The sequence below is a fragment of the Heloderma suspectum genome, chromosome 6 (assembly GCF_057233095.1).
Source record: "Heloderma suspectum isolate Gila_16-S chromosome 6, 16-S_ref, whole genome shotgun sequence".
Taxonomy (NCBI): Eukaryota; Metazoa; Chordata; class Lepidosauria; order Squamata; family Helodermatidae; genus Heloderma; species Heloderma suspectum.
Genome location: NC_139463.1, coordinates 122,697,668 through 122,723,493, shown reverse-complemented (window position 1 = coordinate 122,723,493; position 25,826 = coordinate 122,697,668). Strand labels below are relative to the sequence as shown.

Below are 25,826 nucleotides of genomic sequence, written 5' to 3'. Positions count from 1 at the left end.
CCAACTGTACTGTTCTATGATTCTATGAGCTTAGAGCACTTACAGCAGTATCCAAACGGTGTAACCACAATCATAAATTTCATACATTTCCCAGGGAAATTGGCATGCCAGATAATGCCATTGTGCTAGTGTAGTTTATGTTAGTGCAACATAATTTATGGTAGTGGTTGCACCCTGTTGGACATTGCCATTAGAGTGTACTTAGTATGATAAATGAAGCGCATTGGCATTATATCTGTGGTCTTTGTTGATTAATAATGGAAATGGATCTAATCTGAATATTTGCCAGTGAACAAACAGAAGAGCAAGAAACTCTGCAATCCAATAAAAGGTTTCCCCTGGCACACAAAGAATAGCTGAGAGTAGGAGAAAAATGGGAGCAGGGTGGATTTAGGTTGTCCTGAGAAGAAGTGGGCTTGCATCCCATCCCTTCTCACGTGATTCTGAACATTATCTTATAGACTAAGAAATTATGATACCATTAGCTTAGAGCACTTACGGCAGTATCCAAAGAGTGTAACCACTGTGATAAATTACATGCATTTCCCAGGGAAATCAGCATGCCAGATAATGGCATTGTGCTGGCGTTCTTTATGTTATTCCGATGCGCAATAAATCATATAAATGCTACAGAGGGAAGTGTTCATTAGCTCAGAAAAATCCGTAACGTTTTTTTAAACCCCTTACACTCTAAATCAGTTAGGGACAGGTATTACTGGTATTGTTACAGAATTAACTCAGACATTCTAGAATTTCCTTTTGAAGCTGTAAATTAACACTATTTGCAGTATGGTAACAAAATTCTACCAGCACGTCCTGGCCTTGGCATTTGCTGTGAATGAGATCAACGAGGGTCCCCGGATCTTGCCCAATGTCTCACTAGGGTTCCACATCTATGACAGCTACTATGATGAAAGGATGACCTATCGGACCACTCTGGACCTACTCTTCAAGTCACATCGATTTGTCCCCAACTACAAATGTGACACCCAGAAAAACCTCATAGCCATCACTGGGGGACTTGGTTCTGATACGTCTTCTCGTATGGCAGATGTTTTGAGTTTCTACAAAATACCACAGGTAGGATGTCTGTATGTGTTAGAGATGGGGGAGGGATCTGTTCAGTTTGCATGTTAATAAGTAACACATTGGGGTAATACAGAAATGTTTGGCACATGTCCAGATCAAAGTGGGGCTCCTCTAAAGCACCCCAAATTGAATCTGAGTCAAGATTCAGAAGGACAGGAAAATATAGTGTGCCTGCAAAAATTGAAACATTTCTGCCCAATTTCCACATATAAAGGAAATGGGGGTGGGAGGTGGGGCTATAGTTTTATGACTGACAGCTCTAACCCCTGTAATTACACAGAATGCTTTCACCTGCACTTTTCAATTGCTTTAGGAGTGCTCCAGCCTTCCCTTCCCTTTGTTGGTTTTCTCTCCCAGGAGCAAGAACGTTATAAGAGTTTTGGTCGAGTCTATGTAATTTTGTCTGCTTGTTGGGGAAATGTTGGATATTCAGTTTCTTCTGCCTCTACAATTGCATGCTTCACATCCATTTTCTACCCCTGTCCTATTGCACTTTTTATTACTTTGGTGTCAACTGAGCAGAAAACAACTAAAGCCCTTTTTATTCATCATAACGCATTAGTCCTTGCCCCTATTTTTTATGACACTTCCGATATTTCTTGCCTAGAAGAGATACCTTCATATGCTATACAATTCTCATAGAAATTGCCCAAAACACCATGGGGAGGGGAAATGATCACTTCCATCTCCACCAAAACAATGAACACCACCCCCTTCTGCAAAAGCCTCCAAACCTGTCTTTCTGAAGTCCTGCAGGTGTATTTTATGGATGCATGTCCTTTTCAGAATAACTGTCCAACAAAGAAGATAGTAGGGCAAGCCAAGGCCATCTTCTTTTTAGAGAACCATGGACTATAGAGTCTGCTCTTGCACAAATAGCCCACATGTATTCATCTGAAACTAACCAGGCTTAATCCAATCAGATGGTGAAACTATACCAGGAATTTTCATTCAAATCTGTCAAGAAATAATAATAAAAAATAAGAGCATAGGCAGTACCCACCCTTCTTAAAGGCACAAATACTATTTAATTCAATCCAAATACTATAAGTGCAAGGAACCAACCAGAATACACTCAACTAATAATTGAGTATTTTTTTCTGCAATAGTATGAATCAAAAAAATCAAAAAAATCAACCAACAATAACAGAACAGATCTTACAATTTCACTATGTTTTCTTTGGGAACCTGGTCCTTGTTGGTCAGTACAAACACTATAAATTCATCTGAAATTTGTGTGGAATGAAGCATACCTTCACTCTGAGTTTTGTAGTAAGTAGAGAAGTCTTTATTCAGTGACTGCTAAAGGAGTTCATCCAGACAGGGATTCCCTGTCTGAGAGATGAGTCCTCCTCTGTTAAATAAAAACACACTCTTTATATGTTCTGGTGTCAGAAGCAGTCACATTAAAATAAAAATAATCATAATAATCATATGGCTAGTACTCAGCATTACCGGGATTTTATCTGCATCTTGCTTGCTTATCAGCACTCAGTGTTTCAGTCATTACATTCCAGAGAAGAGATTCTCACTCACTGTTCAACCCCTCCTATAGCCATCTGCACATTCTTAACTAAAGTAAGGTTGACTACCTTCTCATATTTGCTTCAACATTTGTAAGACTTAATTCTCTCATAAGAGGCAAGTACTTTGGCAAAGTTAGATTAAATTAAACTCTAGATCAAATGCATGTGACAATAAAACAGCTTTGATTGGGTGGACAAATATCCTCAGAAATAGAGTCAGCTTAGCAAGATCCATATCTACTTACCTTCAGCAAGGAGGCTGTACCATATGTCTTCAGATCATGTCTTGGGAATTTAACAAATGTCAACTGCATAAATGAGCATGTACACATTGAGACTTATCCTTACCCATCTCTAAAACATCTCCATTTAGCTCACATGCAGCTCAAGTTCCCCAGAGACGAGAGACACAAGTGAGACAACTTCCATTTACCGCATGGTCCCAAATGATGCCACCCAGTACATTGGGATTATACAGTTACTTCAAAACTTTGGATGGACATGGGTTGGGATACTCATTGTTGATAACAGCAGTGGAGAACATTTCTTGCAAACTCTGGAGCCATTGCTCTCCAAAAATGGAATCTGTTCAGCCTTCACACAAGCAATCCCACAACTAGCCAGTCTGGATAAATTGGCTGAGCTTTCTGATACACTCTCAACAATTTCTGAAACTTTCACATATAATAAAGTCAGTGTATTTATCATCTATGGACCATCTTCGACAATTTCATTGCTGAGAACACTTATGTTACTAAGAGATCCTAGGAATCAGGGAAACTCATCATGGAGAAAGGTGTGGATAACGACAACCCAGATGGATTTCATATTAACGGGCCTTCAGAGGGGTTGGGATCTTGAGATGTTCCAAGGTGCCATTTCTTTTACAACTCATTCAAAGGATCTTCTCGCATTCAGGGAATTCCTTCTGCTTATAAAACCTGATTGGACTCAAGGAGATGATTTCCTCAAGGTTTTCTGGGAGCAAGCATTTGACTGTTCATTTCTTGATTCACCAGTGCTGGAAAAGGTTGATGGGATGTGTACTGGAGAGGAGAGGCTGGAGAGTCTTCCTGGGCCCCACTTTGAAATGGACATGACTGGCCACAGCTACAGCATCTATAATGCTGTCTATGCTGTGGCTCATGCTTTGCATGCCCTGATCTCATCCAGATCCAACTCCAGAGCAATGGTGAGGGACAAAATGGTTGACCTTCAAAATATTCAGCCTTGGCAGGTAAGTGCTACACAAAATAAACATTCATTTCATTCATTCATTAATGCACAGACAGAATTCATTTAGCTTTCTACTGCATGAATGACTGATGAATTAAGTTGTACATCATGCGCATTGATGTTTTCTGGGTTTACATTTCTTCCTATAATTGGATCCTGATAATAATTTAGATCTTAATGTCCATACTGTTGCTTTGTCAGATGAAACTATATGAATAACACCAGTGAAGAAAGATGAACTATCTAATATGTTTTATGTCCCTCACAGTTCTCCACCAGTAAAGAAAGATGACCTATCTAATAAGTTGTATATCCCCCATAATTCTCTTTATGCCCTTTTCTCTTTCAACAAGCTCCACTCTTTTCTTCAAGGCATTTCATTTAACAACTCAGCTGGAGAAACAGTGTCCTTTAATTATCAAAGAGAAATAGTAGGTGGATTTGACATCATGAACTTGGTCACATTTCCAAACAACTCCTTCCAGAGAGTTAAAGTTGGAAGGGTGGAAGCAAATGTTCCTGAAGGAAAACAACTCATCATTGATGAGGGTCTTATTGTGTGGCACAGAAGTTTTAACCAGGTATGGCTTCTGCAGTGTTCTTGGGGACCTTCCCTTCTCCATGTAGTTCATTCAGCTGCATGACTTTTCCTTTGGAATCAGGGATGAGACAACAATGACTTAGCAGCATCTAACATGCTGTCTGAGCTACACTCTGGGTTGCCTCCCCCAACATAACTAGCTTCTTCACTGCCCTGTTTTCTTAATCCTACCCCGCCACACACACACACACACACACACACACACACGTGCACACAAACCCACACACCAATTGTGTTGATCACTCCCCATCCCCCCACATATCAGATGGCAAGAAGGGACAAATGTGCCCCTTTCCTTCTTTGTTTGGAAACTCTAAGGATGTACGAAAGTCACTTACCTTTTCGAAGGGTGACATTCACGGTGGGGGGGAGGCGCTCCGTCCCTCCCCCCGAAATTCTATCTGGCCGGTTCTGCTCCACGGAGATTCCACGGAGCTGCCGGCCGGGGTTGCCCCCAGCTGGACATCCAGCTGCTAACAGCCTGCAGGGATGCAAATGGCGGCTGCCGTAGCCACTGCCATTTGCATCCCTGTATTTTGCTATACGGAAAACAACAACAACAACAGCAAACGCAAATGGCGGCAGCTATGGCGGCCGCCATTTGGGTTCCCTTTTTTTTTTTTGCCGTGATAGGTTACGTAAATATTTATGTAGCCTATTATGGCCAAAAAAAAAAAAAAAGGGAACACAAATGGCAGCCACTGCACCATTTGCGTTCCTTTTTTTTTTTTTTTTTTTGCTGTAATAGCCTACGTAAATATTTATGTAGGCTAAAACAGCCACAAAAAGAGGGAATGCAAATGGTGGCCGCCGTAGGCACTGCCATTTGCGTTCCCTTATTTTTGCCATGATAGGCTACGTAAATACTTATGCAGCCTATCACGGCCTCTGCAGGGATGCAAATGGAGTCCCTGTGTTAGCCGTGATAGGTTACGTAAGTATTTACATAGCCTATCACGGCTATAGGGAAGAAGTGAATGGCGGTCGCAGATGCGGCCGCCATTCGCAATGCAGCGCGGATGGCAGCAGGTAGGTGCTCTGTTCTGGGACCATTTCGCGGGGTGGGGGGCAGGGGGCTTCGTTCTGCCTTGGATTTCGGGGGGCCAAATGCACTGGCATTCGGCCTCACCAAGATCCGTGGCAGAATCCTCTGACATCCCTAGGAAACTCTTTACAGACATTGCTGGGTACACTGAAAAGTGAAGCTCCACCATGCCCAACAACTTATTTGAAATGATTTGGAGCAGAAAAGGAAAATAAGCAAGTTATTTCCTTCCTTCCAATCTAATAAGCCCTATCTCTCCCCCTTTCTTTACCAGGAAGCTGTGGATACAGATTGTGGTTACAGCTGTGGCAGAGGCTCAGGGGCCTCAGCTGACAGCAGGTTAGTCACTACAACACCTTTTGTGGATTTTCCACTAGTCTTCTTGGAGCCAGGTTACCTGAAAGATCACGCCCTCCCATTTGGAACTGCCCTGGCCCTAAGGTCAGCCTCAGAGGCCCTCCTCCAGGTGTCCCTGACAAATGAAGTGAGATGGGTGCCTACTAAGGAGAGGACCTTTTAGGTGGCTGTGGAATGCCCTTCCCAGAGAGGATCATCTGGTGCCTACATGGTGTTCTTTTCAGCAAGAAGCGAAGACCTTTTTGTATTTCCAATCACTTTAGTCCTCAATTTTTGTTGCTTTTAAATATATAGTTGCATTTTTAGATATTTATACTGCTGCTGGCTTTTTACTTTTTACTCAGGGCGCCTCAGCTGACAGCAGGGTAATCACAAGAACACCTTCTGTGGATTTTTAAAGCATCATGAAACATAGGGCAGGTGAGATGTGGGGCATAGGTCCAGTTTCACATGTTCATTCAGCTGTATGAAGTTTCCTTTGTGGCCTATGATGACACTACAATGACTTATCAGGAGTTGGCATACTGTCTGAGCCATCCTCTTGGGTGCCTGGCCCATACTCCCCTGGCTGTTTTACTGCCTTGACTTCTTAGTCCTGCCTGCCCCCCTTCACACACACCAATTTTGTTGAACACTCTTCACCCCCACCAGTTATCAGGGGTATCTTGTGCTCCATGGTCCATCTTTAGTGGTGCTGCAAAACTAGGTACAACAGAGAAGCCCCAAATATCTATTTCCCTACTTTGAAAATAATGGTACACTTCCTGTACAAATGACACATGTTTAATCTTTTTCATAGCTGCAAATTGGAAAAAAAACGGCAACACACAGACACACACACAGACGTATGTACATTTCTTCTGTCATAATTCCTTTCATTTATATGCATAGGTGGTTCCACTTTCTCTTTGTAATGCACACTGCCACCCTGGTAACCAGAAGAAAAGGAAGGAAGGGGAGAAGTTTTGCTGCTATGACTGTGTCCCATGCCCCAAAGGGAAGATTTCAAACAAAACAGGTAGGTTAAGTAGTAGCTTTGATTGGAACTGTTGTTTCAGGGCCAAACTAAACCTCCACATGGTGGAGCTCTGTGTGCTAGCTTTCTCTACTCTCTTGTAAGCACATGCAACCCAGATTTGGAGCAGGACCATGATGCTCCTGGAGAGAAGTATTCCCTCCTCCACACTTAGTTACCCACAAAATTCCACTCCGACTTGTAGTTTTGTTTTGTTTTTTTAAACAAGGATGGGGGAGCATCAGTTGACCTAAATGGAGACTTAAACAAACAAATAAACAAACACACCAAGGCAGGGGGGGATGCCTTGAGTTGTTGGGTAGAATCTTAAATCCTCCTGGTTATTCTCCTGATCTGAACTGAAACACTTACATGAATGTAGAGAAAGCTGGCGTTCATTAAGTTAGGCAAAACTAAATGAACGTTAAGTTTTTCCCTCAGATGTTCATTTCTAAGTGATAAATTGCCTTTGTGTGCTAGCCAGATTGTGCAGTCATTTCTTATTTTTTTTAAGTGTGAAAATGTGCAGCATTCATTCATTGTTATAGGAATTGCAATCATCGTGTAATCACATTCATGCATAACTCTACTCAATTGAAACATATTTCTCAGATCTTGAACTGAGGATCATGGTGTGCTATGGGGAGATTAAATCATAGACCTCTATCAGATAGAAATTAGTAATAGAACACAAATCAGAATTTAGATCAAAATAATGTTCATTTTATTGCAACGTATAAAAATATTGATCACTATGAGGTCTTGGTTAAACAACCCTGAAGTATGAGTTTGATAAGCAGAACTTTGGCATGCAGCTCATATTCTTACAACTGTTGAGATACGAGGAGTAGGTGAATTCAGGAAGAGGTAACACAGAATAAAAAGAGATCACAGAGGAGGGGTATGTATGTATGTATTTACAATATTTGTATACCTGACCACAAGCAAAAACTTTGGAGTGGTGAACAGCAGATAGAAGTTGTTGTTGTTGTTGTTGTTGTTCAGTCGTGTCCAACTCTTCATGACCCCATGGACCATAGCACGCCAGGCCTTCCTGTCCTCTGCTCTCTCCCGGAGCATGCTCAAGTCCATATTCATTGCATCAGTGATGCTATCTAGCCATCTCATCCTCTGCCGTGCCCTTCTCCTTTTGCCTTCAGTCTTTCCCAGCGTCAGGGTCTTTTCCAGAGTGTTTTCTCTTCGCATTAGGTAGCCAAAATGTTTGAGCTTCAGCTTCAGTATCTGTCCTTCCAATGAGCAGTCAGGGTTGATTTCCTTTAGGATGGACTGATCTGACCTCCTTGCAGTCCAGGGGACTCGTAAGAGTCTTCTCCAGCACCACAGTTCGAAAGCATCAATTCTTTGGCGCTCAGCCTTCCTTATAGTCCAGCTCTCACAGCCATACATTACTACTGGGAAAACCATAGCTTTGATTATGTGGACCTTTGAAGGCAAAGTGATGTCTCTGCTTCTTACTATGCTGTCTAGGTTTGCCATAGCTTTCCTCCCAAGGAGCAAGCGTCTTTTAATTTCATGGGTACAGTCACCATCTGCAGTGATCTTGGAGCCCAAGAAAGTAAAATCTGTCACTGCTTCCAATTCTTCCCCTTCCATATGCCAGGAAGTGATGGTGCCAGATGCCATGATCTTCATTTTTTTAATGTTGAATTTCAAACATTCAACCTCAACAAGAGGCTCTTGAGATCCTCTTCGCTTTCTACCATTAGGGTGGTATTGTCTGCGTATCTGAGGTTGTTGATAATTCTCCCGGCAATCTTAATTCTGACCTGTGATTCATCCAACCTGGCATTTCTCATGATGTACTCTGCATATAAGTCAAACAAGCAGGGCGACAGTATGCACTCTTGTCGTACTCCTTTCCCAATTTTGAACCACTCGGTTGTTCCATGTCTGGTTCTTCTTACTGTTGCTTCTTGATCCTCATACAGGTTTCTCAGGAGACAAGGTAAGGTGGTCTGGTACCCCCATCTCTTTCATAATTTGCCACAGTTTGTTGTGTTCCACATAATCAAAGGCTTTAGTGTAGTCAATGAAGCAGAAATCAACATTTTTCTGGAATTCTCTTGCTTTCTCCATAATCTAGCGAAAGTTGGCGATTTGATCTCTAGTTCCTCTGCCTCTTCGAAACCCAGCTTGTACTTCCAGTAGTTCTCGGTTTGCATACTGCTGAAGCCTAGCTTGTAGGATTTTGAGCATCACCTTGCTGGCATGTGAAATGAGCGCAATTGTGTGGTAGTTTGAACAATCTTTGGCGTTGCCCTTCTTTGGAATTGGAATGTCAACTGACCTTTTCCAGTCTTGCGGCCACTGTTGAGTGTTCCAAATTTGTTGGCATATTGAGTGCAGCACTTCAACAGCATCATCTTTTAGGATCTTAAATAGCTCAGCTGGAATATTGTCATCTCCGCTAGCTTTGTTGTTACTAATGCTTCCTAAGGCCCACTTGACTTCACTCTCGAGGATGTCCGGCTCAAGTTCAGTGAGTGCGCTATCATGGTTATCAGGGATATTCAGATCTTTCCTGTATAGTTCTTCTGTGTATTCTTTCCACCTCTTCTTAATCTCATCTGCTTCTGTTAGGTCCCTGCCTTCTTTGTCCTTTTTCATGCCCATCTTTGCACAAAACGTTCCCTTGAGATCTCCAATTTTCTTGAAGAGATCTCTAGTCTTTCCCATTCTGTTGTTTTCTTCGATTTCTTTGCATTGTTCATTTAAAAAGGCCTTCTTGTCTCTCCTTGCTATTCTCTGGAACTCTGCATTCAGTTGGGTATATCTTCCCCTTTCTCCCTTGCTTTTCATTTCCCTTCTTTCCTCAGCTACTTGTAAAGCCTCCTCAGACAGCCACCTTGCTTTCTTGCATTTCTTTTTCTTTGGGATGGATTTCATTGCTGCCTCCTGAACAATGTTACGGACCTCTGTCCATAGTTCCTCAGGCACTCTGTCTATCAGGTCTAATCCCTAAAATCTATTCCTCACCTCCACTGTATATTCATCAGGGATATGATTTCGGTCATACCTGAGTGGTTTACTGGTTTTCCCGTCGTTCTTCAATTTAAGCCTAAATTTTGCAAGAAGCAGCTCATGATCTGAGCCACAGTCAGCTCCAGGTCTTGTTTTTACTGACTGTATAGAGCTTCTCCATCTTTGGCCACAAAGGACATAATCAATCTGATTTCAATATTGACCATCTGGTGATGTCCATGTGTAGAGTCACCTCTTGTGCTGTTGGAAAACAGTGTTTTCTATGATCAGCGTGTTCTCTTGGCAAAACTCTATGAGCCTTTGTCCTGCTTCATTTTGTACACAATGGCCATGCCTGCCTGTTATCCCGGTGATTTCTTGACTTCCTACTTTAGCATTCCAATCCCCTATGATGAAGAGGACATCTTTTTTTGGTGTTATTTCTAGAAGATGTTTTAGGTCTTCATAGAACCGATTAACCTCAGCTTCTTCGGCCTCAGTGGTTGGGGCATAGACTTGAATTACTGTGATGTTGAATGGTTTGCCTTTGATTTGTACCCCAGTACTGCTTTTCCCACCCTTTTGTTGACTATGAGTGCTACTCCATTTCTTCTAAGGGGTTCTTGCCCACAGTAGTAGATATGATGGTCACCTGAATTGAATTTGCCCATGCTTGTCCATTTTAGTTCACTGATTCCCAAGATGTCAATGTTCAATCTTGCCATCCATTGTTTGACCACCTCCAGCTTACCTTGCTTCATTGATCATACATTCCAGGTTCCTAAACAATATTGTTCTTTACAGCATCAGACTTTCTTTTCACCACCAGACACATTCACAGCTGAGTGTCCTTTCAGCTTTGGCCCAGCCGCTTCACTCTTTCTGGCACTACTTGGAAATTCCCTCTGCTCTTCCCCAGTAGTATATTGGACACCTTCCGACTTGAGGGGCTCATCTTCCGGTGTCATCTCGTTTAGCCTTGTGATACATTCCATGGGGTTTTCTTGGCAAGAATACTGGAGTGGGTTGCCATTTCCTTCTCCAGTGGCCCACATTTTGTCAGAACTCTCTGCCAGGACCTGTCCATCTTGGGTGGCCCTGCCCGGCATAGCTGATGGCTTCACTGAGTTACTCAAGCCCCTTTGCCACAACAAGGCAGTGATCCATGAAGGGGAGCAGATAGAATAGAAGAATAAAAACCATGTTAACATAATTACTGTTTTTAAAGGGAAACAGAGATCTGACAGGCTGAGTCCTGATAAAACCACAGTGAGTCCCTCGAGGAAAAAAATATCCAACTTTTCAGGATGCACACAAAGCAACAGAACATTGGCACCTGCCTGACCCAGAAAGGTAGGGAATCCTGTAGGAAGGGGGCCATCCCATGAGACTCTTTTCCTGCTGGACTCCAGTTGGGCCATAGCTCCATATGGAGCCACCAGGAACATGCCCTCTGATGACCTCAGTGACTGGCAGGTTGGTAAGCAAGACGTCCTGGCCCAGTAGTAAATAGGCAGCCAATGCAGATTCCTCAGGAAAGAGTTGCATGCTGAACTGGGGCAGCTGCCAACAACAGCCAAGCTGCTGCATTCTGCACTAGCTCCTCCTTCTGGAGCAGCCTTAAGGGCTGCCCCACATACAGCATAGTGCAGTAAACCAGTCTTGAGGTTACTGATGCCTGTAACACCCATCCAGGAGAAACCATAGCTGGCAAACGTCCCAAAGCTGGAAAGGCACACTGACTGCTGCGGCCACTTGGGCCTCCAGCAACAGTGACCGATCCAGAAATACCCACAAACGACAATCCTGAACTTTCAGAGGGAGTACAACCCCATCCAGTGCAGGCAATGAGCCTATCTCCTGGACCTGGGGACCACTCACCCGCAATGTTTCTGTCTTGCCAGGATTCAGTTTCAGTTTACTGGCCCTCATTCAGCACATTAATGAGTCCAGCCACTAATCCTGGACTTGAACAGCCTATCCTGATTCAGATGTCACAGGGAGATAGAGCTGCATGTCATAAGCATACTGATGGCATTTGGCTCCAGATCCCCTAATGACCACTCCCAGTGGCTTAATATGGAGGTTAAACAACATTGGGGAGAAGATGGAACCCATAGCTCAATTGCCAAGGGTTTGAGGAATAATCACCCAATATTACTGTGCATAATTCACCTTATAGGTAGGACCGGAACCACTGTAATACAGTGCCGCCAATGCTCATCCCACTGGACTCCAACTGGGCCAGGAGGATACCATGGTCGATGGTATCAAAAGCCAGTTAGAGGATGAGCAGAATTAACAGGGTCGTACTTTCCCTGTCCCTTTCGAGAAAGGTCATCCATCAGGGTGACCAAGGCTGATTGGGCCCTGCAACCAGATCCAAACCCAGACTGCCATGGGATGAGATAATCAGTATCCTTCAAGAGTGCCTGAAATTGCTCCGCCACAACCCTCTCAAGTAACTTCCCTAAAAAAAGATATTTTTGACTGGGCAGTAGTTATCTAGTATCACTGGGTCCAGAGTGGGCTTCTTCAGGAGTGGTTGCACTACTGCCTCCTTAAGGACAGTGGGGACCACCCCTTCCCAGAAAGAAGCATTTATCACTCCCTGGACCACCCTCTCATACCCCCTCAGCTAGCTTTTATTAGCCAGGAGGGGCAGGGATCAAGAGGGCACGTGGGTTGTCACATTGCTGCAAGACCTTGTCCACATCATCAAGTCGCAGCAAGAGGAACGGATCTCACAAAATCAGGCAGATGGTGGCATCAGACACCTCAGCTGGAACTGTGCTAACAACAGCATCACGTTTGTTGCAGAGACAAGTGCTTTTGTCCTCAAAGTGTGATGCAAAAAAGTCACAGCAGGTCCTCAATGGGGTTAGGGCCCCATTTGCTGGGGAGGGTGTTAACAGCCTGCAAACCAGCAGGGCTACAAAGAATCAAACTAGAGGAGAGATTCAAAGCCAGACAACAATGTAGAAGGGCATTATGGAAACAAAGAGACATTTCAGTAAAGTGAGGCAAATTAGAGGCAGAGGTGATGTGGGGATCAGGGAATTATCTGATAGTGGAGAAAGGGAGAGAGAAGAGAGACACAGAAAAGGAAGAAATCAGATCACAGACGCTACTTCTCCTAGAAAAATGAGGCAAAAGGTTTAATTCTGGTAAATAGTTCTCCTGACCAGGAAACAATTATCTCATACCACAAGGGTGAACAAGCAATGTCTGAGCCTGCCAGAATTCTCTGAACATCATATTGCTACTCACATCATGCTTGATGCCTGTTTGCATTCATGATCACTGTTCATGATCACTGCTGAGTCTGCACGAATTGGAAAGTTGTGCAAAGCAAGCATCGAATGGGAGATCAGGGCAAGTTTCCTCAAATCTGTGCAAATTTCCTCTATGAATGAGAGCAGACCTGATACAGCCAAGGAGGAAATTTGTGCAAATTAGTAAATTTGTGCAAATTAGTAAATTTGTGCAAATTAGTAAATTTGTGCAAATCGAACTGGGAATTGGGAATGAGAGGAAAGCGTGCATGTGTTCAACAATGTATGATCATTTTGGTGGGAACACACATGGATTCGTGTTTAGAGCTTCGAACAGGGCATGCACACATATTTCACAAATGAAACCAAAACTATTTTACTTCCCCAACAATGGAGAATGATGGAGAACTTGGGCCAATGATCCATTTTACATTCATTCATTCATTCATTCAGCACATTTCTCATCAGCCCAAAAGCTAATATTCCCTTTCAGGCTCAGTAACTGTTTTTAATGTGTTCCTCAGTTGTTGCAGTGTTTGATATATAGAATTATTTTCTCCTCAGGCTGCCAGGTGCCCAATTCAGGAGGTAGATTCAGCCTAGTCAGTGACTAGGAGATCTGGCCTCCAGGGCATGTACTGGAGGTCCCACACTTTTATGCATACTTGGAATACTGATACATTGGATTAGAGTTCATCAAGGAGAAATGGCAGCTTCCTTATCCTGCCTGATCCTCAGCCTTCCTGGGGCGGGGGGAGGTTAAGGGACAAGCCACTAGGCAATACTAAAAAGACAACAAGTCTGAACTCCTCAGTAACAGAATCAAGTCATGAGAACAGATGACAGCAAAAAATAAAATACAAATGAAAAAGAATATATGTCATTCATGTTTTCCTTGCCCATAAAACCCAGACACTGTGCCCAGTGTGCCTGAAAATTTTCAGGGCTGATGCCTTTGGAGGAGGATAGCAATTTCTATGAGAAACACAGAATGACAGAATAGACAGCAAAAGACAAACTGGGTCTTCCTTTAAAGTAATATAAGATATATTGGATTATGCATTCAAAAAATGACTCTGAAACAAGTGTCTGTTTGCCTGAAACATCACAGCTGGGATGCCTGGGATGGCAGGAGTAGAATGCCTTCAAGTGCTATGGCAATAGGTTCCAAAGCAGAGACATTACATGCAGAGTCGAAGTTTAATGTCAAAAGGAGCATGACTCTCTCCTCAAGACGCTGGCTCACTGTTCAGAATGGAAGCTGAACCATGGCATTCAATCATGTGTGGTCAGTATGTAGAAATCAGCCCAACTCAGGCTCGTTGAATTTCACCATGAAGTCTGTCCAAGTCATGATCATTTCAGATTGTGAGCTTTTTCTTCTGGCATGAAAATCACAGATTGCTTGGGTTTGTACTCGGGTACATCGTGCACAATCCACACTATGCAATCTTGTCCCATGGATGCAATGTGTTTGCATGCACTTTATAAAAAGTAGGGCTGTGCATTGCTTCAGTGCTGAATCCAAATACCAAAGCTAATCAAGCTGCTTCGGGGGTGACTCGGTGAGACCTGAAGCAGATTAGACCAGCACCAAGGTGGTCCAAAGCAAAGTGGGTTTGCGCCAAAGTGCCTTGGTCCTCCTCAGAGATCTGGAGCTATTCTGTTGCTTCCTGAAGCTCAGACAGTCTGGCTCTAAATGTGACGATTTGTGAAAGATCAGGGAGGGGGCGAGGAGGAGGTTGGAGGGGGGAAGGGGAGAGGAGGAGGAGTGAGTGAACTTTGGTGAATGGCAACACTAGTTGTCAAATTGGGGCTGAACCTAACCCAGCAGTCTCCAATCAGTGACAGTGGTGGAGGGGGAGGGGGCATGCTATATATATCGCAGGTCAGTCTGTGTTTGTTTCATTGTGTGTGGCAGGTCTGGTTAGAGTTGGATATAGGGATGGTGGAGAATTCTGCCACGGATTGCAGTGAGGCTGAATGCACTGGCATTCGGCCCCCCGAAATCCTTGGCGAAATGGTCCGCCCGCCCGCCCGGCCTCCCGGCAGATTCCCCCCGGATTGAGGCTAACCTGGGGCAGATGTTCCGGATGGTGGCGGCTCTGGCGGCGGTGGCGGCAGCGGCTGGTTTTTCAACCGGCTGCCATGGCCACCATTGTCGTCCTGGTATTTGCTATGATAGGCTACGTAAATACTTAAATACTTATTTAAATACTTATTTAAATACTTATTTAAAAAGTATTTAAGTAGCCTATCACATCAAGCCAATAAAAAAAACAAACAAAATGGCGTATGCAAATGGCGCCATTTGCGTTCTCTATTTTTTGCTGTTCTAGCCTATGTAAATATTTACATAGCCTAGAACAGCGAAAAATAGGGAATACAAATAGCACCCACTACACTATTTGCGTTCTCCTTTTTTCCCACTGTAATAGCCTATGTAAATATTTGCGTAGGCTAGAACGGCGAAAAATAGGGAATGCAAATAGTGTAGTGAGCCCTATTTGCATAGGGTGGTACGAAAGTCACTTACCATCTCTTGGATCTGCTTCACGGTGGGGGGGAAGGCACTCCGTCCCTCCCCCTGGAATCCTCGATGAGGGAAAGGCACTCCGTCCCTCCCCCCGGAGTCCTGCCCAGCCGGCTCTGCTCCATGTGGATTCCGCGAAGCCGCCGGCCAGGTCCGCCAGCAGCCAGACATCCAGCCACTGGGTAGCAGGGATGCAAATGGCGGCTGCCGTAGGCACCGCCGTTTGCGTCCCTGTTTTCAAACATGATAGGCTACGTAAAGATGTATGTAGCCTATCACGTCTGGATTCTTTAAAAAAACGCGTACACAAATGGTAGTGGCTACGGCGGCCGCCATTTGCGTTCCTTATTTTTGGCTGTCTTAGTCTACGTAAATATTTACATAAGCTAAAACAGCGAATCAAAAAGGAACGCAAATAGCACCCACTACGCTTTTTGCGTTCCCTTTATTTTCGCCGTAATAGTCTGCATAAATATTTACGTAGACTAAGACGGCCAAAAATAAGGAATGCAAATGGCGGCCGCCGTAGCCGCCACCATTTACGTATGCGTATTGTTGTTTTTTTACCCAGACGCGATAACCTACATAAGTCTTTACGTAGCCTATCAAGTCTGGTTAAAAAAAAAAGAAAAAAAGACCAGACTGCAAATGGTGGTGGCGGCAGCCGGTCGGAAGACCAGCCGCCATCGTTGCCACCAAAGCCCCTGCTGGAGGCACCGCCACCCGGAACATCCGCCCCAGGTAAGTCTCGTCCTGGGGGGGATCCGTGGGGGGCAGGGGGTGGCAGGCCGTTCCGCCACGGATTTTGGGGGCCAAATGCCAATGCTTTCAGACTCACTGAAATCCGTGGCGGAATTCTCCGCCATTCCTATATTTGCGTTCCTTTATTTTAAATGTTATTAAAATGTAATACTACAATGTGTGGCAAAGCAAGCAGAATATGAGGCATCTTTGGGGTTTTGGCACAGGGGCTGTGAATTACCTGGATTTCATGTCCTTGTGCAACCAGTGGAAAGTTATAGCTCTTTCCTTTCAAAGTTTTGTTGAAAAATGCACATAGCACAAAATTACTCTGCCAGTCTGCCTGCCAGCCTGTTTTCCAGGGTAATGTGTATTTCATTCAGCCAAAGAGAGCCTGAACTCATTCACTGTGAAGCTGAATAGGAAATTAGTACTAGGGGAGAGGGGTTACTTGTACTTCAAAGAAACCTACAGCAGAGATTAGGGATAGTGACCTCTTCCTAATCACCGTGTAAACACTTAACTTCTCCATTCCATTCCATTTATTATGTAGTGGGCCATAGGCCATTCACATATACAAAACAACCAAACAAATGAAAAGATATTAGGGTAGATACAACATGAGGTCAAATCTGAAAATAAGTAGAACTAAGGTATATGCACAGTATATTATTTAGAATTCATTTAAATTTATTTAAAATATACTGCTTCTGCATTTAAATGGATAATTATTAATTGAAAACTATAACAGCTAAAACAGCATTAAAACAAGGCATCCCCAAAACAGTCAATTGCATTGTCAGAAATGAATTTTGCATGAATTTTCAATGCTGTCAAAGCAAAGAGAGAGACTCTGTAAGTTACGGTGGGATCTATATCAGACAAAAGTATACTTTTTATCTGGAACAATATTACAGTACAGAGAAGACAAAATAAAACCCAAAAATTTAGACCTTGGTTCAGAGTATAAAGGGCAGGACAGCAAATAATGTGATAGGTCTTCAATCTCTGGAGCATCACGAATACATAAAGGTTGAGCCAGAGGAATTTGAGAGTATTTGTCATTATTCATTGCTCTTGACATAGTTTGAAAACAAAGAGCCGTAAAAAATTTGCCCAAGTTTTGCGAAAGTAAGCTTTGTCAAATTGGCAGCTCCTTGGTGGTCATATCTGTAAAACTTGTACCATTTTGATAATTTTGAATTCTTAATAGCCTGTCTGTCCAGGGAAACACTGTAACCGATGATACATTGGACAAAGCCTCTCTTTCCAGTTCAGAGTAGAAAATTCATCAACTGAGGTGAAATAGGATTGTAATCAATTGAAATATATTCTCTAGCTCCAGAATGTACAATTTAACAGCTGTTGATAACATAATTTAGGGAAAACCCAGGCACAAGATTCTTTTAAAGGTCACCAGTAGTTAATCAAGACACAGTGGATATGAGCTCTAATGGAGGGCAGATGTAAAAGTTTTCTAGAAATCGATTTTGAAGGGCCTCCAATTTGATGATTAGAGACTCATCCCAACCCCAAAACTGCAGCCCCAGATAAAATGTGGGCAATTACCTTACTCTGAAAAATGGAGGTGTGGAGGAGGGGGTACCTGCATCTACACATATCCATCAGTTCTCTCAGCAAGATGTACATTCATTCAATCCATCCAGATAAAGCTTCACACTCAATATGTACCCTGGATTATAAAGAATTCTTGTACCTAAGAGAAATCATGTATGATAACATATATACAAATGGTCACAACTAGGGATGTACGAAAGGGACTTACCTGGTCCCGCAGCTTGCTTTGCGGTGGGGGGGAGGCGCTTCGCTTCTCCCCCCAAAGTTCAGGCCGGGGGGGAGGTGCCCCGCCTCACCCGGCCGAAATTCAGGCCAGGGAGACGCGCCCCATCCCCCCGGCTGCGAAAGAAAAAGTGGGGAAAAAAACCCATGATAGGCTACGTAATGATTAACGTAGCCTATCATGGGTGACTTGGGAAAAAAAAGCGCGTACGCAAATGACGGCGCCCAGAGGCCACCCATTTGCGTTCCTTTTTTGTTCCCGTAGTCTACGTAAATCTTTATGTAGACTATGGCGAAAATAAGGGCAATGCTATTTGCGTTGCCCTTATTTTCGCCGTAGTCTACGTAAATCTTTACGTAGACTACCGGGACCAAATAAGGAACACAAAATGGCGGCGCCCATGGGGCGCCGCCATTTGCGTACGCGCTTTTTTTTTTCAAAGTCACCTGTGATAGGCTACGTAACGATTAATGTAGCCAATCACAGCTGACTTTGGAAATCTAGCCATGATAGGCTATGTTAATCGTTACGTAGCCTATCACGGGGTTTGTTTGTTTTTTTACTTTATTTTGTAATGGCGGTGGCGGCAGCCAGTTGGAAGACCAGCCGCCACCCCCCACCCCCGACGAACCCTCCGAAACGCCGCCGGGACCCGCTGCCGGGAGGGACATTCGCCATAGGTAAGTCCCATCCCGGGGGGGCGGGGGGCGGAGAATTTCACCGCCAATTTTGGGGGCTGAATGCATTGGCATTCGGCCTCCTGGAGATTCGGGGAGAAATTCGCCATCCCTAGCCACAACTATTTGAATGAGTCACATGCAGGGTGCATGTATGTGCAGTGCAATGTGTGACCATTTCTCTGCTCCACCATGATGCCTGATTGGCTTCAGCAAATCTCACAAGATGTTGACAATAGTTACATAGAAAAAGGGAAATAGGTTTCCATAAATATTCTGAAACATGATCTACAATTAGCCTCAAACATTGTATTCGTTATATTGGGGTCAGCTCCCATTGGTTCTTTGGGACCCAGTAGAGTGTACTCATGTCAGGGCAGTATTGATAAGCATAAGCACAATGGAGGGAATATTAAAATGCATTTTCACATGGCCATTCGTATGCTTGAAACCAGATGTCAGAAGTCAGCATGAGCAATAACATCTTCCTGGGAGGCAGAGTGAGAGTAGCCCGTGAGCTGAAGTGGTGCTGAAATGGGGCCTCTTTCCATTTTTTAGATCTTGGTGACTGTTTCAAATGTCCGGACCATCAATATCCAAGCAAGGATCAAGATCAATGCATTCCTAAGGCTGTCAGTTTTCTATCTTACAAAGAACCTCTAGGGGTCAGTTTAGCCTCAGTTGCTCTTTCATTTTCTCTGACCACGGCCTTGGTGCTTGGGATTTTTATTAAACACAGAGATACCCCCATCGTCAAAGCCAACAACCGAGACCTCACCTACACCCTCCTCATCTCTCTCCTGCTTTCTTTCATCACTTCTTTGCTATTCCTTGGCCAACCTGGGAAAGTCACCTGCCTTCTCCGACAACCAACTTTTGGCATCATCTTTTCAGTGGCTGTATCTTGTGTGTTGGCCAAAACCATCACTGTGGTTGTAGCTTTCATGGCTACCAGACCAGGGTCTAACATGAGGAAGTGGGTAGGGAAAAGACTGGCCAACTGTACTGTCCTGTGTTGCTCACTTCTTCAAACAAGTATTTGCACTGTGTGGCTGGCAAAGTCTCCTCCATTCCCTGATGTAGACATGCACTCAGGAAATGGAGAAATCATTGTCCAATGTAATGAAGGGTCTGTGGCCCTGTTTTATGGTGTCCTCAGCTACATGGGCCTCTTGGCCATCACCAGCTTCATTGTGGCATTCTTGGCCCGCAAGTTACCGGACACTTTCAATGAAGCCAAGTTTATTACATTCAGCATGTTGGTGTTTTGCAGTGTGTGGGTCTCCTTCGTTCCCAGTTACCTGAGCACAAGAGGAAAAGACATGGTGGCTGTGGAGATCTTCTCTATCTTGTGTTCCAATGCTGGATTACTGGGTTGCATCTTTCCCCCCAAATGCTACATCATTCTGCTGAGACCTGAGTTGAACAACAGGGAGCAATTAATGAGACAAAAGTATTAAAGGATCTGTATACTGTTCTTGTATCACAATCTTATCTTGATGGTAGGATAATGAATTTAGGGGCAAAGGGTTCATGATAAGATTAACTATACAATATGTACATCATTCCCCACTGAGTTCCTGATGCTGCTCAAGCTCCCCATCAGCCCAGCTCAGCAACTTCCTTTCTCAGCTCTAGGTGTTTTGTACTTCAGGAGCCATGTTCAGTACAATATGACACAGGAGTGATTATGATGAAAGAAATGACCTGAAACAGAATTATATGATGAGAGCAGGATGAAATAGAACAGAATTGAAGTGTGGTCAGAAGGGGAGTCCTACACATCAGAATCATGAGAGAGCAGGCACCTGGTAAGAAAAAGGTGCATTTTTCACCTGGTAAAAAGGCACAATGGGTTGTATATTAGGCATGTCTTATGACGACTCATGGATGTCTAGTTTCCCTGCTTTCAAAAACAATAAACACCATGGCCTGTTGGAAGCTAACACTGATTCCCACAGCTACGAAAGAAAATGTTTTACTATACAGGTGCATATTCTCTAGAAAGTTTGTGAAGTTGTGAAAGAGAATGCTGACTTGTGAAGAGACCTTTTTATGGAACAGGGCAATGACATTTCTGTTGTGTTGTTGTCAAGGTCACCACTGCCCTTCCACCTGAAATGATGGACTAAGCAATATTTTCACATCTGTGTGAAATTCCCTATATCGTAATCGATTATGTTTTTGGCACCCTGGCGCACTGTGGGTTTCATAAAATGTAAAGGCAACATTCTCAATAACCTCTGCCACAGTGCTGTTTCAATATGTGTGTTTCATATGTCTGTGAAATGGACAGACCTCTGTTCAGCATTTTGTCATTATTCTCTTTTCTGCATTAAATCAGATTTCTTTACAATGTTTGCCCTTTTGGTTAAGGCTTATTTACATAGAAACCTTACTGTGCAACCTTAAAGTGTCTACTCTAAATTAAGTCCATTGTGTTCAATGGGGTTTACTCCCAGGTAAGCGGGTATAGGATTCCAGCCTCATACACCTTCTTTTCTTCGTTTTGTAATTTCCTCACATTTTATGGTTTCACAATAGCCCCTCCCCTCCATTTTAATTTTCTTTATATATTAATTTCCTTCTGCTACGGATTGCCAATAATATGTGGGGTCTTCATCTGAAGTTTCCCTGATCACTGCCTTTTCTCTTTCTTGCTAGATTTTTTTGTTATGGAAACAAATTTTGCTTTAGCCTTTATGGAATCTCATTAGTGCCTGGCTATTGCATGCCTCGTCCTAATCCTCTCTCTCTCTCTCCCCCTCTCCCTCTCCATCACTCTCCCCTGTTTTGCTCTGGCCCTATCATTACATGGGGTCATGCACCAAGATGACGCAGTGGAGTGAGAAGAGTTTGGCTCTTGCTTACACAGGTCTTATTTATGATCTGTCCAACACGCCCATGGCCAATCCCCCATGGCTTCCTCAAACAAGCTGCGATGGGCAAGGGCCAAGAGAGCATGTGGGTCACACAATTATGCCATGGGTTTCAATAGAGCTCTATTGTATTTGCCATGCTATTCAACTTCTGTATGGTGCTAGGACTTTTGTCCACCCCACGATCATTCACTCCTGACTTGCTACAAGATTCCATCCTGTCCCCCATGTTTTTTAACATCTACATGAAAACACTGGGGGAAGTCATGGGGAAGTTTGGACTGAAGTGTCATCAGTATAAATATAGGGATGTACGAAAATTCCATCACAGATCATGGGGAGGCTGAATGCCAGTGCATTCGGCCCCCCGAATTCGGTGGCAGAATGGCCCTCCCCCCTGCCCCCCCGGGACGAGACTTACCTTGGGCGGATCTTCCTGGCGGCAGCGGCTCCGGTGGCGGCTCCGGCGGTGGTTCGGCGGCTGTGCGGCGGCAGCGGCCGGTCTTCCGACCGGCTGCCTCTGCCGCCATTTCCAGTTTAAAAAACAAAAAAACAAAAAAAGTGATAGGCTACGTAAAGATTTGTGTACCCTATCATGGCTAGGTTTTTTTTAAAAAAAGTGATAGGCTAGGTAAATGTTTACGTAGCCTATCATGGCTGACTTAAAAAACAAAAACAAAAAAACGCGCCTATGCAAATGGTGGCGGCCATGGCCCCCACCGTTTGCGTTCCTTATTTTGACACGTCTTAATCTACGCAAACATTTATGTAGACTAAGACGGCGAAAATAAGGGGAATGCAAATAGCGTAGACACTATGCTATTTGCGTTCCCCTTATTTTCGCCATCTTAGTCTACGTAAATGTTTACATAGACTAAGATGTGCCAAAATAAGGAACACAAATGGCAGTGGCCGTGGCCGCCGCCATTTGCATATGCGCTTTTTTTTTTTTTTAAGTCAGCCGTGATAGGCTACGTAAACATTTACATAGCCTATCACGGCTAACTGCAGGGATGCGAACAGCGGTGGCTACGGCCACCATCATTTGCGTCCCTGCTAGCCAGCAGCCGGATGTCCGGCTGCTGGCGGAGCCAGCCAGCGGCTCTGCAGAATCACTGCAGAGCACAGCCAGCCGGCCAGGATTCCGGGGGGTGAGGAGGAATGGAGCACCTACCCCCCCGGCCAGGATTCCGGGGGGAGGAACAGAACGCCTCCCACCCAACCATAAACATAATCCGCGAAAGGTAAGTACCTTTCATACATCCCTATATGAATATGATACTCATCTCTAGGGTTGTACGAAAGTCACTTATCTTTTCAAAGGGTGACATCTGCGGTAGGGGGGAGGTGGTCTGTCTCTCCCCCTGAAATCTCCCTGGCTGGCTCTGTGCCGAAGCGACTCCGTGGAGCTGCCAGCCGGGGCTGCCTGCAGCTGGACATCTGGCCACTGGGCAGCCTGCACAGGGACGCAAATGGCTGCCGCCGTAGCCCCCGCCATTTGCGTCCCTGTATTTTGCCTTGATAGGCTATGTAAATATTTACGTAGCCTATCACGGCAAAAAAAAGGGGGGGGAATGCAAATGGTGGCAGCTATGGTGATTGCCATTTGCATTCCCTTTATTTTGCTCTGATAGGCTATGTAAATATTTACATAGCCTATTACGGCAAAAGACAGGGGCGCAAATGGCGTAGTGGCCGCAATTTGCATTCCCCTTTTTTTTGCCTTGATAGGCTATGTAAATACTAATGTAGCCTATCACTGCCTCCACAGGGACGCAAATGGTGTCCCTGTGTTAGCCGTGATAGGTTACTTCAGTATTTACGTAGCCTATCACGGCTATAATGAAGTAGCAAAAGGTGACCATAGACGCGAACGGCAGCAGGTAGGTGTCCCGTTTCAGGCGCCTTTCATGGGGCGGGGGGCAGGGGGCTTTGTTCCGCAAAAGATTTCAGGTGGCCGAATGCACTGGCATTTGGCCTCACTGAGATCCGTGGCGGAATTCTTTGACATCCCTACTCATCTATACCTCTCAGTGCTAACCAGTGCTGTCTAGAGGGGAACTAGCACTTCTCGGGATTTGGAAGCTCTGCTTCTATTAATGCAGCCCGAAAGAGCATTTGCCTTTTTTGTAGCCACATCACATGGTTGGTTCATATTCAGCTTGTGATCGACAACAATTCCAAGATCCTTCTTGCTTGTAGTCCTATTGAGCCACGTATCCCCCATCTTGTAACTGTGCATTTGGTTTCATTTCCCTATGTGCCAAACTTGGCATTTATCCGTATTCAATGTCATTCTGTACTTTCTGCCTAGCGCTCCAGTCTATGAAGATCACTTTGAAGTTTGTTTCTGTCTTCCGAGGTATTACCTATCCCGCCCAATTTTGTGTCATCAGCAAATTTGGTCAGCATTCCTTGCACCTCCTCCTCCAAGTCATTAATAAAAATGTTGAAGAGCACTGGGCCCAGGACTGAGCCCTGCATACTTGGCTCATTGCCTCTCCCCAGATTGAGAAGATCCCATTGATAAGCACTCTTGGAGTCCGATTCTGTAGCCAACTGTGGATCCAGCGGATCATTGTTTCATCGACGCCACTTTGAGCTAGCTTGCTCATAAGACTATCATGGGGCACTTTGTTGAAAGCTTTGCTGAAGTTGGCGTATATTATGTCTACAGCATTCCCACTGTCCACAAGGGAGGTTACTTGATCAAAACATGAGATCAGATTCATCTGGCAGGATTTGTTCTTGGCAAATCCATCTTGGCTTCAAGTAATCACTGCATTGTTTTTAAGGTGCTTCCAGTTGGATTGTTTTATCATCTGCTCCAGAATTTTCCCAGGGATTGATGTCAGACTGACTGGTCTGTAGTTCCCAGGTTCCTCCTTTTTACCCTTTTGGAGATAGGGACAACAACATTAGCCCTCCTCCAGTCATCTGGCACTTCACCCGTCTTCCATGGTTTCTCAAAGATAATAAACAGCGGTTCTGAGAGTTCTTCTGCCAGTTCCTTTATTACTCTAGGGTGCAGTTCATCTGGCCCTGGAGATTTGAATTCATTCAAAGTAATTAGGTGTTCCTTGACCATCTGCCTATCAATCTCAAGCTGCAATCCTGCCCCTTCTGCCTGTACTTCACCCTTAGCAGGGGAACATAGACCCTGTTTTGTGAGAAGACGGAGCCAGAGAAGGAATTGAGCACTTCTGCCTTTTCTTTGTCATCTGTTATCATCTTGCCAGCCTTATTTAATAGCTGAAGCACCATTTCTTCCCTCTGTCTTTTACTATGCACGTGGCTGAAGAAAGCCTGTATGTGTACTTTTTTTGTGTTCAGGTCATCCCTAAGCTTTTTGTGAAGACACATTGGCTTCTTATGTTGTCTTCCACCTTTTCTTCTTGTTGGAATTGTTTATAATTGTGATGTGAGAATTTCCTTGTGTAAAAACTCCCACCCATTTTGGACTCCTTTTCTGATTAGAGTTGCTTGCCATAGGACCTTACTGATCATTGTTCTGCTTTTATTAAAATCAGCTTTCCTAAAATCCAGGGTCCAGGTTTGGCTACACTCAGCTTTTCCTTCCTTTAGAACCAAGAACTCAAGTATAACATGGTCGCTTACCCCAGAGTTCCTGTAACTGCTACTTGACCCACAAAGTCATCTCTGTTGGTTAGGATCAAGTCAAGGATAGCCAATCCTCTAGTTCCTCCCTCTACTTTCTGTAGGAGGAAGTTATCCACCACGCAAGTCAGGAATTTCCTGGAGGGGCCATGTTTTGCAGAATGTGTCTCCCAACAAATATCGGGGAAATTGAAGTCTCCCATTTCTACTACTTCATGCTTCCTTTAAACATTGGCTATTTGTTTTTCAAAAGTGTCATCCTCGTCTTCTCCTTGATTGGGTGGCCAGTATTAGACTCCGACTACCACATTCTTTTTATTCTTTGCTCCATTTATTTTAACCCAGATGCTCTTGATGGGGCTACCAAGCTCATCCTCCTGCATTTCTGTGCAGAGATAAGTATTTTTAAAATATAGTGCATAACCCATCTCCCTTTCTGTTCCTTCTCTTC

The 25,826-nt window shown here is 44.1% G+C and overlaps 2 protein-coding genes across 2 annotated transcripts in view; both read left to right on the top strand.

Annotated features, from left to right (window-relative positions):
* Positions 1-789: 789 nt before the first annotated feature.
* On the top strand, positions 790-21,232 carry LOC146342970 (vomeronasal type-2 receptor 26-like). Its single transcript, XM_084808674.1, has 5 exons — positions 790-1,091; positions 3,021-3,852; positions 4,205-4,432; positions 6,746-6,872; positions 19,437-21,232. The coding sequence occupies exons 1-5, from the start codon at positions 790-792 to the stop codon at positions 20,336-20,338; spliced, it is 2,391 nt and encodes a 796-aa protein (XP_084664800.1). The 3' UTR covers positions 20,339-21,232.
* Positions 21,233-23,606: 2,374 nt separating this feature from the next.
* LOC146342969 (vomeronasal type-2 receptor 26-like) overlaps positions 23,607-25,826 on the top strand; it is a 41,790-nt gene continuing 39,570 nt past the window's right edge. The window contains exon 1 of the mRNA XM_084808106.1: positions 23,607-23,640. The gene's annotated coding sequence lies outside the window, so the exon portion shown is untranslated. The remainder of the gene's footprint in view (positions 23,641-25,826) is intronic.

Coding starts and splice junctions, on each gene's coding strand:
- LOC146342970 (XM_084808674.1), top strand. CDS start 790: ATGGTAACAAAATTCTACCAGCACGTCCTGGCCTTGGCATTTGCTGTG. Junction 3,853..4,204: donor AAAATATTCAGCCTTGGCAG/GTAAGTGCTACA, acceptor TCTTTCAACAAG/CTCCACTCTTTTCTTCAAGG. Junction 4,433..6,745: donor GGCACAGAAGTTTTAACCAG/GTATGGCTTCTG, acceptor TTATATGCATAG/GTGGTTCCACTTTCTCTTTG.